This window comes from Aotus nancymaae, unplaced genomic scaffold, assembly GCF_030222135.1.
Source record: "Aotus nancymaae isolate 86718 unplaced genomic scaffold, 86718_ANA_hifiasm-v0.15.2.pri h1tg000028l, whole genome shotgun sequence".
NCBI lineage: Eukaryota > Metazoa > Chordata > Mammalia > Primates > Aotidae > Aotus > Aotus nancymaae.
Window position 1 is genome coordinate 13,685,514 of NW_026988441.1, and position 13,157 is coordinate 13,698,670.

General features: G+C 47.5%; 1 protein-coding gene across 6 annotated transcripts in view; it reads left to right on the forward strand.

The window, feature by feature from the left end:
* The window catches only part of CUNH19orf47 (chromosome unknown C19orf47 homolog), a 34,009-nt gene that overhangs the window by 1,927 nt on the left and 18,925 nt on the right, over positions 1-13,157 (forward strand). For 2 of the 6 annotated variants that reach the window (XM_012461404.3, XM_012461403.2), the window contains 3 exons: positions 3,853-3,904; positions 8,547-8,634; positions 8,728-8,842. In XM_012461404.3, coding sequence (XP_012316827.1) covers positions 3,886-3,904; positions 8,547-8,634; positions 8,728-8,842 — 222 coding nt within the window. In that variant the 5' untranslated portion in view covers positions 3,853-3,885. Of the gene's footprint in view, positions 1-1,482; positions 1,770-3,772; positions 3,958-8,546; positions 8,635-8,727; positions 8,843-13,157 lie in introns of those variants that run through there. The other 4 variants (XM_012461406.3, XM_012461409.3, XM_064381309.1 and 1 more) reach the window with 3 other exon arrangements.

Below are 13,157 nucleotides of genomic sequence, written 5' to 3' on the forward strand. Positions count from 1 at the left end.
TTTTTTTTTTGAGGTGGAGTTTCGCCCTGTTGCCTAGGCTGGAGTGTAGTGGTGTAGTCTCAGCTCACTGCGGCCTCTGCCTCCTGGGTTCAAGTGTTTCTCCTGCCTCAGCCTCCCGAGTAGCTGGGATTAGAGGCACCTGCCACCATGCCTGGCTAATTTTTGTATTTTTAGTAGAGATGGGGTTTCATCATGTTGGCTAGACGGGTCTTGAACTCCTGACCTCAAGTGATCCACCTGCCTCGGCCTCCCAAGGTTCTGGGGTTACAGGCTGAGCCATTGTGCCCAGCCTTTTGCTGTGTGATCTTGGACCTGCCATTCTCCTCTGTAACTTAGGGCTCAGTTTTACTTTTTTCTGAGGGTGGTTGTGAGGAGTCACTGAGATGTGTATATGCTCAGTTCCTAGTAAACACTCAATGGGAGCTACTCCCTGGGCATCAGAATCAGGGAGAACTTGTTTTTGAATCCCAGTAAGGTCAGTTGCTAGATGTGTGATTTGACGAATGACTGCACCTCAATGAGTTGGTTTTTTTTTCATCGATAAAAGCAGGGCTAAGGTGACTTGGTGTCATGAGAAAAAAAAAAACAACAGGGCTAATGATAGTCCTCACTGACTGAACTGTTGTGAGGTATCTGCAGGATGCTTAGCCCTGGTCCTGATGTATAGTGTCAGGTTTGTGAGACGTTCTGTCTGACTGACTGGGACCTTTCTGTGCCTTGTTCTTTGAGAGATGCATGTTGAATTTTTTTTTTTTTTTTTTTTTTTTTTTTTGAGACAAGGTCTTGCTCTGTCACCCAGGCTGGAGTATAGTGGTGCAATCTTGGCTCCCTGCAACCTCCACCTCCCGGGTTGAAGCGATTCCTCTGCCTCAGCCTCCCGAATAGCTGGGATTACAGGCGCCCACCACCATGCATGGCTAATTTTTGTATTCTTAGTAGAGACAGGGTTTTGCCATGTTGGCCAGGCTAGTCTTGAACTCCTGACCTCAGGTGATCCACCCACCTCAGCCTCCCAAAGTGCTGGGATTACAGGCATGAGCCACAATACCCAGCCTCTATTATCTTTGGCTAGTGGTAACATTCAGAAGGGAAATTGGATCTAAGAGTGTTGAGTGCAGGACAGAGTGATGTCTGTGGTCATATTCATCAATAAGAGATTACGTAGAAGGCTGGGTGCCTGTAATCCCAGCACCTTGGGAAGGTGCTGTGGGCTGATCACTTGAGGTCAGGAGTTTGAGATCAGCCTGGCAAACATGGTGAAACCCCATCTCTACTAAAAATACAAAAATTAGCCAGGTGTGGTGGCAGGTACCTGTAATCCCAGCCACTCAGGAAGCTGAGGCAGGAGAATCGCTCAAATCCAGGAGGTGGAGGTTGCAGTGAGCCAAGATCGCACCTCTGCACTCCAGCCTGGGCTACAGAGTGAGACTCAATCTTAAAAAAAAAATTGAGCAGAAGCCAGAGAAGGGCAAGATGAACCCTATCTGAGGATAGAGGAGAGAGTCTCATATGTGGGGACTTAGGGAAAGTGTCACAAAGTAGATGGCAGTGGAACAGAAGGAAGGAGAGGTTGCCAGGAGGAAACAAGCATTCCAGGCACAGATGACATCCTCTAAAAACTTGGAGGCCGGCAAAGCACCTGTGTGGGGAGGGAGGCCTGGAGGACGAGACCAGGCACAACACCTCCAGGGTGCTTCGTGGGCACCAAGCACTGTCTCAAGTGCTTTTATTCATAGAAACTCATCCAGCCCTTACAGCAGTCCTCTAAGGTAAGTCATGTTTGTACCTCTCAGTTCACAGATGGGGACGCCAGGGCCTGACTAGTGAAGTAACTTGCCGAGATCACACAGCTAATCTAGTGGTAGAGCTGGATTTGAACTCTACAGTATTGTTGCAGAGTTCTTATTCTTTCTTTTTTTTTTTTTTTTTGAGATGGAGTCTCGCTCTGTTTTCCAGGCTGGAGTGCAGTGGCACAATCTCGGCTTACTGCAACCTCTGCCTCCTGGGTTCAAGCGATTCTCCTGCCTCAGCCTCCCGAATAGCTGGGACTACAGGCACCTGCCATCGCGCCCGGCTTATTTTTTGTATTTTTAGTAGAAACAGGGTTTCACCGTGTTAGTCAGGATAGTCTTGATCGTCTGACCTTGTGATCTGTCTGCCTCGGTCTCCCGAAGTGCTAGGATTACAGGCATGAACCACTGCACCTGGCCTAGAGTTCTTACTCTTGACCACTCCATTATACCACCAAAATCAGCTAGTGGATGGGACAGATTATATGGGGCTGTAAACAGGAAGGTTCTGGGACAGAGGGCTTATGCACCCTGTGGAAGGTGAGGGAGAAGGATCAGTACTGAGGGCTGCGGTAGACAGGAGGGAGCAGAGTGAAGAGAGAGGGCAGAGGAGCCGGGTCAGGGAAGAGGCAGAGGGCTAAGCAGGAAGGAAGTCTGGGCCAGGGCAATGTGGGCCTGTGATCCTGGAACCAGATAGCATTGAATCATCACATGAAAAAGTTATTTCCTTTAGTTCCCATTCAACACTGCTTTTAATGGAGACAGTCTCCACAGGTGCTAATATGTCTTTAACACCACCTTTCTACCATTTGCTAATGTAAGGGAAAATTGGTTTTCCATGTCTTCTCTGGGGTGCCTCATGATCAGGTCGCCACCTCTGTGGCCTGTCTCCTCCCAGTGTCCTCCCTGCTTGCCCCACTGCAGCCACACTGGCTCCTTGCTTTCCCCGCAGCCTGCCAGGTGAGCCACTGGCTCAGGGCGCTGGACTCACTGTACCTTCTCCTGGAACACTCTTCCTCTGTAAAACCCCATGGCTCATTGCTTCCCTTCCTTCAGGTCTCTGAATTCGCTTTAGGTCTGCCCTGATGACTCTGTTGAAAATTACAATCCCTCCCTTCCCAGGTCCTGCATGTCTTCTCCATGATGCTAAAGGCTCCCTAACCTACTATATTAACTTTTGCTTGTTTACTCTCTGTCTCCTCTGTCTCTTGTCCCAACTAGCTGCTAAGTTCTATGGCTCTGTTCACCTTGGTATCCCTAAGTGCCTTACACATAGGTTCTCAGTGAATAGGGTTTTGGGTTGGTTTGTTTGTTTGAAGACTAGTCAAGTGCGGTAGTGAGAAAGTGGGGAAGAGTAGAATAAGGAGTTCCATCTGTAATGGACTATGAACAGTCAATTGAGATAATTCACGACCCTAGGACCAGCCTTTTTGAGACAGAGTCTTGCTATATTGTCCAAGCTGGTGTTGAACTCCTGGGCTCAAGGGATTCTCCCACCTTAGCCCCCAGAGTAGCTGGGACTGTAATGAGCCACCAGACCTAGCTGGTTCTCAGTAAATAGTTTTTGAATGGATGAATGAATTGAATGAGTGGATATTTATTGTGTTGTGTTTTGTAAACTTTTTTATTTTAAATAGAAACGGGGTGTTGCTGTGTTGCTCAGGCTGGTCTCAAACTCCTGGCCTCAAGCCCTCCCACCTTGGCCTCCCAAAGTGCTGCAATTACAGGCATGAGCCAGCATGCTTGACTGGTATTTATTGTTAAAGTCTTGGGCAGGAGTGTCTTATTTCTGTCCCACTCCTTTTCCAGTTAACCTTTTGGGGTATGTGAGAATGGAGCTGTAGACATTTGCTGTCTCTGGGCCTTGTCTCAGGCACAAGTGATGGTGGTGGTGGCAGCTCTGTCCCAGGCTGACTTCCTGCCAGCTGCTCCAGGCTATTCCTGGGCGGTGAGCCCCTAGCGCAGGAACGTTCCCCTGGCATGCAGACGGACAGGCACAGGAGAGGAGCAAACACTCCCAGCCAGTGGCGACTCATGGGCCCTCTCCTCTCTTCTCTTTCAGGCTCCAGGGAGCAGTGTCAGGGCCAGGGAGACGATGGTCTCCGTGACTATGGGTGAGTCTGTGGCCTTCTCTCCAGGGCCCCCTCTCCCCACTGCCCTTTTTGAGGTATGGCCTTGGTGGGAGACGGTCGGGTGGGGGAGGAGGGCTGGGTCATTGGCAGGAACAGCTGTACTCTGAGGACTGTGGCGGGTTGGGGCTGGGACTGCTTGAGCCTGCCTGCTTCCTTGCTGGATCTGTCTCCTGTGTAGTTTAGCTGTGAAGAGTGTGGGTTATGAAGTCCAGCAGGTCTCCCATATGGCCTCACGGAGCCTTGGTTTTCTCACCTGTGAAATGGAAATGATATTTCCACATCCTTAGGATTAAGGAAATTATGGCATATAAAAGCTTGGGCATAGTTCTAAACAAACCTTAGCTGTTGGTTGCTAAGGCACAGTGATTAGTTGGTGGCTTTGAAAATTTTTGACATTTATTGTAATATAGAAAAGTACATATATATTTTTAAAATTTTTTTTGAGACAGAGTTTTGTTCTTGTTGCCCAGGCTGGAGTGCAATGGAGTGATCTTGGCTCACTGCAACCTCTGCCTCCTGGGCTCAAGTGATTCTCCTGCCTCAGCCTCCTGAATAGCTGGAATTACAGGCATGCACTACCACACCTGGCTAATTTTTGTATTTTTAGTAGAGACAGGGTTTTGCCATGTTAGCCAGGCTGGTCTCAAACTCCTGACCTTGGGTGATCCGCCCCCCTCAGCCTCCCAAAGTGCTGGGATTGCAGGCATGAGCCACCACATCCAGCCCATAAAATGTATTTGTATAGTTTTAAGAGTAATTAAAAAGCAAAGTCTGAGTATATCCTTTTTTTTTTTTCTTTGAGACGGAGTTTCGCTCTTGTTACCCAGGCTGGAGTGCAGTGGCGCGATCTCGGCTTACCGCAACCTCTGCCTCCTGGGTTCAAGCAGTTCTCCTGCGTCAGCCTCCTGAGTAGCTGGGACTACAGGCTCGCGCCACCATGCCCAGCTGACTTTTGTATTTTTTTTTTAGTAGGGACGGGGTTTCACCATGTTGACCGGGATGGTCTCGATCTCTTGACCTTGTGATCCACCCGCCTCAGCCTCCTAAAGTGCTGGGATTATAGGTGTGAGCCCCCGCGCCCGGCCTTCTTTTTTTTTTTAAGATGGGGTTTCACCATGTTGGCCAGGCTGGTCTTGAACTCCTGACCTCAGGTGATCCACCCACCTTGGCCTCCCAAAGTGCTAGGATTACAGGCGTGAGCCACTGTGCCCAGCCTTTTTTGTTTTTTTAATTTTTTTGAGAACAGACTCACACTCTGTTGCCTAGGCTGCTGGACTGCAGTAGTGCAATCTCGGCTCACTGCAGGTGATCCTCCCAGCCTATGGCAGGACTATAGGCACGCACCATCATGCCTGGCTAATTTTTGTATTTTTTTTTTTAAGAGATGAGGTTTTGCCCTGTTGCCTAGGCTGGTCTTGAACTCCTGTGCTCAAGTCATTCTTCTGCCTCAGCCTCCCAAAGTACTGGGATTATACACGTGAACCACTGTGCCTGGCCTGTATTCTCTTTTTTTTGAGACAGAGTCTCACCCTGTTACCAGACTGGAGTGCAGTGGTGTGATCTCAGCTCACTGCAGCCTCTGCCTCCCAGGTTCAAGTGATTCTCCTGCCTCAGCTTTCCAAGTAGCTGGGACTACAGGTGCGTGCCACCATGCCCAGCTAATTTCTGTATTGTTAGTAGAGACAGGGTTTCACCATGTTGGCCAGGATGGTCTCAATCTCTTGACCTCGTGATCCACCTGCCTTCGCCTCCCAAAGTGCTGGAATTACAGGTGTGAACCACCTTGCCTGGCAACCTGTGTTCTTTATAATTCCATTTATATAAAGCACAGAAGCAAGCAAAATCAATCTATTTTGTTAGAAGGTGGTGGCTGCCTCTGGGAAGGAGTGAGTAGATACTCCAAAGGGAATACAAGGGGGTTCTGAGGTGTTGGAAATATCTCATTTCTTGATTTGAGTGCTGGTTACGTAGATGTGTCTGGTTTAGGGAGATCTATTGACTTGTGCGCTTTTTTGCATGTACACTATATTTCCATAAAAAGATTTAAAAACCAAACTCTTTTACCCATCCAGGTCAAGAAAGAGAATATTATCAGCCCCCTGAGAGTACTACCCCAATCTGATTCCCATTTTTCCTTCATATGGAATAAACCACTCTCTGACATTTTGTGAACATCTTTTCTTGCCTTTTTTTTTTTTTTTTTTTTTTTTTTTTTGAGATAGAGTTTTGCTCTTGTTGCCCAGGCTGGAGTGCAATGGCATGATCTCGGCTCACTCCTTCCTCCACCTCCTGGGTTCAAGCGATTCTCCTGCCTCAGCCTCCAGAGTAGCTGGTATTATAGGCATGCACCATCACATCTGGCTAATTTTGTATTTTATTTTATTTTATTTATTTATTTATTTATTTATTTATTTATTTTTGTTTTTTGAGACGGAGTTTCGCTCTCGTTACCCAGGCTGGAGTGCAATGGCGCTATCTTGGCTCACCGCAACCTCCGCCTCCTGGGTTCAGGCAGTTCTCCTGCCTCAGCCTCCTGAGTAGCTGGGATTACAGGCACGCACCACCATGCGCAGCTAATTTTTTGTATTTTTAGTAGAGACGGGGTTTCACCATGTTGACCAGGATGGTCTCAATCTCTTGACCTCGTGATCCACCCGCCTCGGCCTCCCAAAGTGCTGGGATTACAGGTGTGAGCCACTGCGCCTGGCCAATTTTGTATTTTAATAGAGATGGGGTTTCTCCATGTTGGTCAGGCTAGTCTTGAACTCCTGACCTCAGGTGATCTGCCCACCTTGGCCTCCCAAAGTGCTGGGATTATAGGTGTGAGCCTCTGCGCCTGGCCGCCTTTGCCTTTCTTTATGGTTGTATTACCGATGGGACATTCTTATTCTATAGACTTTGGTTTTGAATTTACATGAATGAAATCATGCCTTGTGTTCTTTAGTATCTGGCTTCTTTTGCTCAACATAATGTCTAAGGGCCATCTATGTTGCCTTCCTTTTCACTGCTGTATAGTATTTCACCTGTGAGTGACCACCATATGTTTATCAATGCTACTGTCAATGGATATTGCATTGTTAGTGGGTTGGAGTTGTTACAGACATACTGCTATGAATATTCTTGTACATGCCTCCTAGTGTGTGCAACATGCCAATCTCACTGATTGCATGACTCACATCATTGCACAACTTAACATTTCTGAAGTAGGGTATGTCTTTCAGGAAAATGGTTTCCTGTGGCCTGGCGGAGGAAATCCTAAGGACATGAGCTCCTTACCAGCCACAGTCCCCAAGGGCCAGTCAGTACCCTGGGTAACCGGCCTGTGGCTGGGTGGGCCTTCACTGGAGCCCTGCACTGCCACCATGTAACCTCTGATCCGCAGGGTGTCTGCTTTCCCACTCTGAGTCTCTATTTTCTTAAAACCAAAATGGATGAAGTAATAACAAATTTCTTCTAATCTAAAATAGCATGGATTGTTAGATGTACTGAGAAAGAAAAAGTTTGCTAATTAAACCATGGCACACTGTCAATCATGAAGTAGATCCTAGTTTCAGATATGTCAAAATGTGAAAAAAAAATCTTACTTGGAATCAGTGATCTTTGCTACTACCTGGCCTGGCAGGTTAGGGTCAGTGTGAGGGTCACACCCAAGAAGCCAAGAAAATTTAGAAAGAATAAAGTTTCTTAGGTAGGCTCTGCCTGGTCTTGGCTGTGACTCTGTTTAGTGGTGATGGGAGTAATAGTAATGATAAGAATAATAGCTGACATGGTTTGAGGATGTCCTCTGGGTCAGGCATCATTTAAAGCCTTTTATATGGAGTTTCTCATTGAGTCTGCACACTGACCCAAAGACATTGGTGCTGTTATCACTAAAATCTCAGCTCCACAAGGCCAGGGACTTCATCTTGTGCCTTGTGATATCCCCAGTGTGTAGGAGAGGATCTATCCTTTGCCAAATGCTGGGTAAACACTTGTCAAATCTGTTTTCCCATGGTTTACAGATGAGGAAACCAAGGCACCAAGAGTTAACTTACCCAAAGTCCCTCCTTCTACCTTACCCAGAGTTAGAATTCGAACCCAACTCTGAAGCCCGTATTATTAACTTCCATGCCTATCTCTGAAGGAGATTTGCTACTGTGGCGGGTAGGGGGCTTGGCGAGGCTTATGGGCTGGCTCTGTCACCTGTGGATCCTGTCATCCACTGGGCCTAGGCTGGCTGATGGGGACTAGGGCAGAGAACCCAGAGTCTTAGTTACCTTAAATCAGTCATGGGCCAAGCATTTGTAGTGATGCAGAGAGCCAGCACTGGGGTGGAGCAGAGCTGTAAGGAGAAGCGCTGGGGTAAGGGTTTGGGACCTCTGTCCCTTGTTAGCATTGTGGCTTTGGGTGGGGTATCCAGCCTATCCCTGCCTCCATTTCCTCCTTGGCAACTCAGGGAAGTCTTAATACTGCTTACCTCACAGGGTCAGGAAGGCTCCGTCCCATCGCGTGTGTGTGAAGCCCTCCGCACAGGGCCTGGCATGTGATGTGCATTTAGTTTGTGGGAGCCGCTGTGACTGTGGTTTTGTTAATGCTGTTCTCTGGAGAGGACAGTGTGAATAATGAGCCCTGTCCAACCCCACAGCCACTTCCGAGTGGATCCAGTTCTTTAAGGAAGCCGGCATTCCTCCAGGACCTGCTGTCAATTATGCCGTCATGTTTGTGGATAATAGGTGAGGGGCTGACCTTGGGGAGGGGTGGTGGGGAGCTGGCTGGCCTACCCACTCTGGCCCACCTGGGACCTCACCACTGACCTTCCCTTGCAGGATTCAGAAGAGCATGCTGCTGGATCTCAATAAGGAGATCATGAATGAGCTGGGCGTGACCGTGGTGGGTGACATCATCGCCATTCTCAAGCATGCCAAGGTGGTGCACCGTCAGGTGGGTGATGTGCCCAACCCTTCTGTCTCTGGGTTTGGCATGGAGGTGGAGGGGCAGTTGCAGAGCCAATGGGATGCCTGGCAGCAGAGGCAGGCTGACCCAGGTTCCAGGGCTGGTTCAGCCATTTGCTGTGTGACATTGGGCACATTGCCCAACCTCTCTGGGCTTACTTTCTCCATCTGTGAAAAAGAGACAGGCAAACCTATCTTGAAGTGTAGTTTTTTGTGTTTTTTTTTTTTTTTTGAGATGGTGTCTCACCGTGTTGACCAAGCTGATATTGAATTCCTGGGCTCAGGCCATCCTCCTGCCTCAGCCTTCCAAAGTGCTAGGATTTCTGGCATGAGCTACCGTGCCCGGCCCTGGTTGTGAGTATTAAGCTGCGTAAAGCACTAGCACAGTGGAAACTGCCTGTATCCAGGTCCCTCTGTGATAATTATTATCACAAGGAAGATAATGCTAATCTTTCTTGTGATAACTATCATCTCCGGGACAGCAGCTTCCTATGTGGGACCCAGATGGCAACCTGGCTCACAACCTGGACATTCCAGTCTTGACCCATCCACTTATAGTGACCAACCTTCCTGGGTCTCTTAGAGTGGGCTTTTCACACAGCCCTGATGCTAGTGGGGCTGTGGCCACCTACCAGATAGTGTATGTGGCTCTGAGCACCAGACCTGTATGAGGTACTCATTAAGTTATTAATATAATAGCTAATACTTACCAAGCACTCGCTGTGGCCTATCAGGCACTGACTCCATCCATCCTCTCCCTCCCTCCCTCCCTCCCTTCCTTCCCACCCCCTCTTTCTCTCCACTCCCTTTCTCCCTTCCTCCTTTCCTCCCTTCCCCCTCCCCCCCTTTCTTTCTCTCTTTCTTTCTTTTTCTCTCTCTCTTTCTTTTTTATTTATTTATTTTTTTTTTTAAGATGGGGTTTCTCCATTATGACCAGGCTGGTCTTGAACTCCTGACCTCAGGTGATCCACCCACCTCGGTCTCCCAAAGTGCTAGGATTACAGGCGTGAGCCACTGCACCCAGCTCTTTATTTATTTTTTATTTATTTATTTTTTTCTTTCTCCCTTTCTTTTTCTTTCTTTCTCTTTCTTTCTTTTTCTTTCTCTCTTTTTATTTTTCTTTTCTTTCTTTCTTTCTTTCTTTATTTCTTTCTGTCTCTCTATCTCTCTCTGTCTTTCCCTCCGTCCCTTCCTGCCTTCCTTTACTTGTTTGTTTTTATTTTTGAGACAGGGTTTTGCTCCATCGCCCAGGCTAGAGTGCAGTGGCACGATCTCAACTCACTGCAACCTCCACCTCCCTGGTTCAAGTGATTCTCCCATCTTAGCCTCCTGAGTAGCTGGGACTACAGGCATGTGCCACTGCACCTGGCCTCTTTCATTTATTTTATTGAGACAGAATCCCGTCCTGTTTCCCAGCCTGGAGTGCACTGATGCTGTCTTGGCTCACTGCAGCCTCTGCCTCCCGAGTTCAAGAGATTCTCGTACCTCAGCCACCTGAGTGGTTGAGATTACAGCTGTGCATCACAACTCCTAGCTATGCTTTTTAATTTTAGTAGAGATGGGGTTTTGCCATATTGCCCAGGTTGGTCTTGAACTCCTGGCCTCAGGTGATCCACCTGCCCCGGCCTCCCAAAGGTCTGGGATTACAAGTGTGAGCCATTGTACCCAGCCATCTTTCATCTGTTTTTGAGACAGGGTCTTACTCTATCGCCCAGGCTGGAGTGTAGTGGTAAAATCACAGCTTACTGCAGCCTCAAACTCCTGGGCTCAAGCGATCCTACCACCTAAGCCCCCCAGTAGCTGGGACTGCAAGTGCATGGCACCATGCTTGGCTAAGTTTTAAATTTTTTGTAGAGACACGGGTCTCACTGTTGCCAGGCTGGTCTCAAACTCCTCAAACAATTCTCTCATCTCGGCCTTCCAAAGTGCTGGGATTGCAGGCATGAGCTATGGTGCCTGGCCTCTCCATCCTTCATCTGTATGAACTTACTTCCTCCTCCACTTGACTGAGAAGGAAACTTACTCTACATCTTTGTTCTCAAGCACTCCGCTTACCAAATGGTGGCTGCTGTGGTTATTCTCATTTTTTTTTTTTGAGATGGAGTTTTGCTCTGTCACCCAAGCTCAAGTGCAGTGGTGCTATCTCGGCTCACTGCAACCTCCACCTCCTGAGTTCAAGTGATTCTCCTGCCTCAGTCTCCTGGGTAGCTGGGACTACAGGCAAGTGCCACCATGCTCAGCTAATTTTTTGTATTTTTAGTAGAGATGGATTTTCACCGTGTTAGCCAGGATGGTTTCGATCTGACCTCGTGATCCGCCTGCCTCAGCCTCCCGAAGTGCTGGGATTACAGGCATGAGCCACTGCGCCTGGCCTATTCTCATTATTTTTAATGGAATGGCTTCTACCATCCCAGGAATAGGCCTTCATTTCTCTATCATCCAGGACAGGAACCCACAGTGAGGGCTTTCTCAAGCCAGAGACATTACCTGAGTTGTTATGGAGAAGGTCACTGAGCAAAACATTTTTTTTTCTTTAAACTATAATTTAAAAAGAAATTTTTTTTTTGAGATGGTGTCTGGCTCTGTCTGAGGTGTGGTGGTGTGATCTTGGCTCACTGCAACCTCTACCTCCTGGGTTCAAGTGATTCTCTTGGCTTAGTCTCCCAAGTAGCTGAGATTACAAGTGCGTACCACCACATCCGGCTAATTTTTGTGTTTTTTGGTAGAGACGGGGTTTCACCATGTTGGCCAGGCTTGTCTTGAACTCCTGGCCTCAAGTGATCCACCTGCCTTGGCCTCCCAAAGTGCTGGAATTACAGGTGTGAGCCACTGCACCTGGCCAAAACTTCTAAATTTGAGAATAATTATGGATTTATAAAAAAGTTCAGATAACAGTATAGAAAGCTTCTGTGTTGGCCAGATGTGGTAGCTCAAGCCTGTAATCCCAGTACTTTGGGAGGCTGGGGCAGGTGGATTATGAGGTCAAGAGATCGAGACCATCCCGGCCAACATAGTGAAACCCCATCTCTACTAAGAAATACAAAAATTAGCCAGGCATGGTGGCAGGCACCTGTAGTCCCAGCTACTTGGGTGGCTGAGGCAGGAGAATTGCTTGAACCCAGGAGGCAGAGGTTGCAGTTAGCCGAGATCGTGCCACTGCACTCCAGCCAGGGCGACAGAGCAATACTCCATCTCAAAAACAAAAAAAAACTACTGTGTTTTCTTCACCTAGCTTCCTCTGATGTTAACATCTTACATAACCATGATACATGATACATTGTCAAAATTAAGAAATTAACATTAATATACTACTGTTAACTAAATTACAGACTGTGACTTTCTTTTTTTCTTTTCGTTTTTTTTGCGCTTATTTTTTTTGTGTGTGTCTTTTTGTTTTTTTTCTTTTTGTGGAGAACAGGGTCTCGCTATATTGCCCAGGCAGGTCTCAAACTCCTGGGTTCAAGCTATCCTCCCGCCTCTGCCTCCCTAAAAGCTGGGATTACAGGCGTGAGCCACAGCTCTCAGCTCTTTTTTTCTTTTTAAAATAGAGATGGTGTCTCACTTTGTTGCCCAGGCTAGTCTTGAATTCCTGAGTTTAGGCAGTCCTCCTGCCTCAGCCTTCCAAGTGGTTGGAATTACAGGCATGAGCCACCATGTCTGGCCCCTTTTTTTCCCCATCACTTTTTGAGTATGTGGATTCCATCATTTTTCTTTCTACCAGTAATCTGTTTTGACCAGACTCCTCATGTCTACCAAAAATACAAAAAGTTAGCCAGATGTGGTGGTTTAGCACCTGTGGTCCTAGCTACTTGGGAGGCTAAAGAGGATCACTTGAGTCTGGGCAAAACAGTGAGACCCTGTCTAAAAAAAAAAAAAGGAAAAGAAAACCAATAATCTGTTCTAAGATCCAATCCAGGATACCACATTGCATTGCATTTACTTATCATGTCTCCTTTTCTCTTATAATATATGAGTTTTATAGTCTTTTTTGTTTTTGAGATGGAGGAGTCTCACTCTGTTGCCCAGGCTGGAATATAGTGGCACAATCTTAGCTCACTGCAGCCTCTGCCTCCTGGGTTCAATCGATTCTCCTGCCTGAGCCCCCCGAGTAGCTGGGATTACATGTGTGCACCACCACGCCTGGCTAATTTTTGTATTTTTAGTAGAGACCAGGTTTCACTATGTTGGCCAGGCTGGTCTCAAACTCCTGACCTCAGGTGACCCACTTACCTTGGCCTCCCAAAGTGCTGGGATTACAGGCATGAGGCACTGCACCTGGCCTGTTTTTTTTCAATGAATGTGAT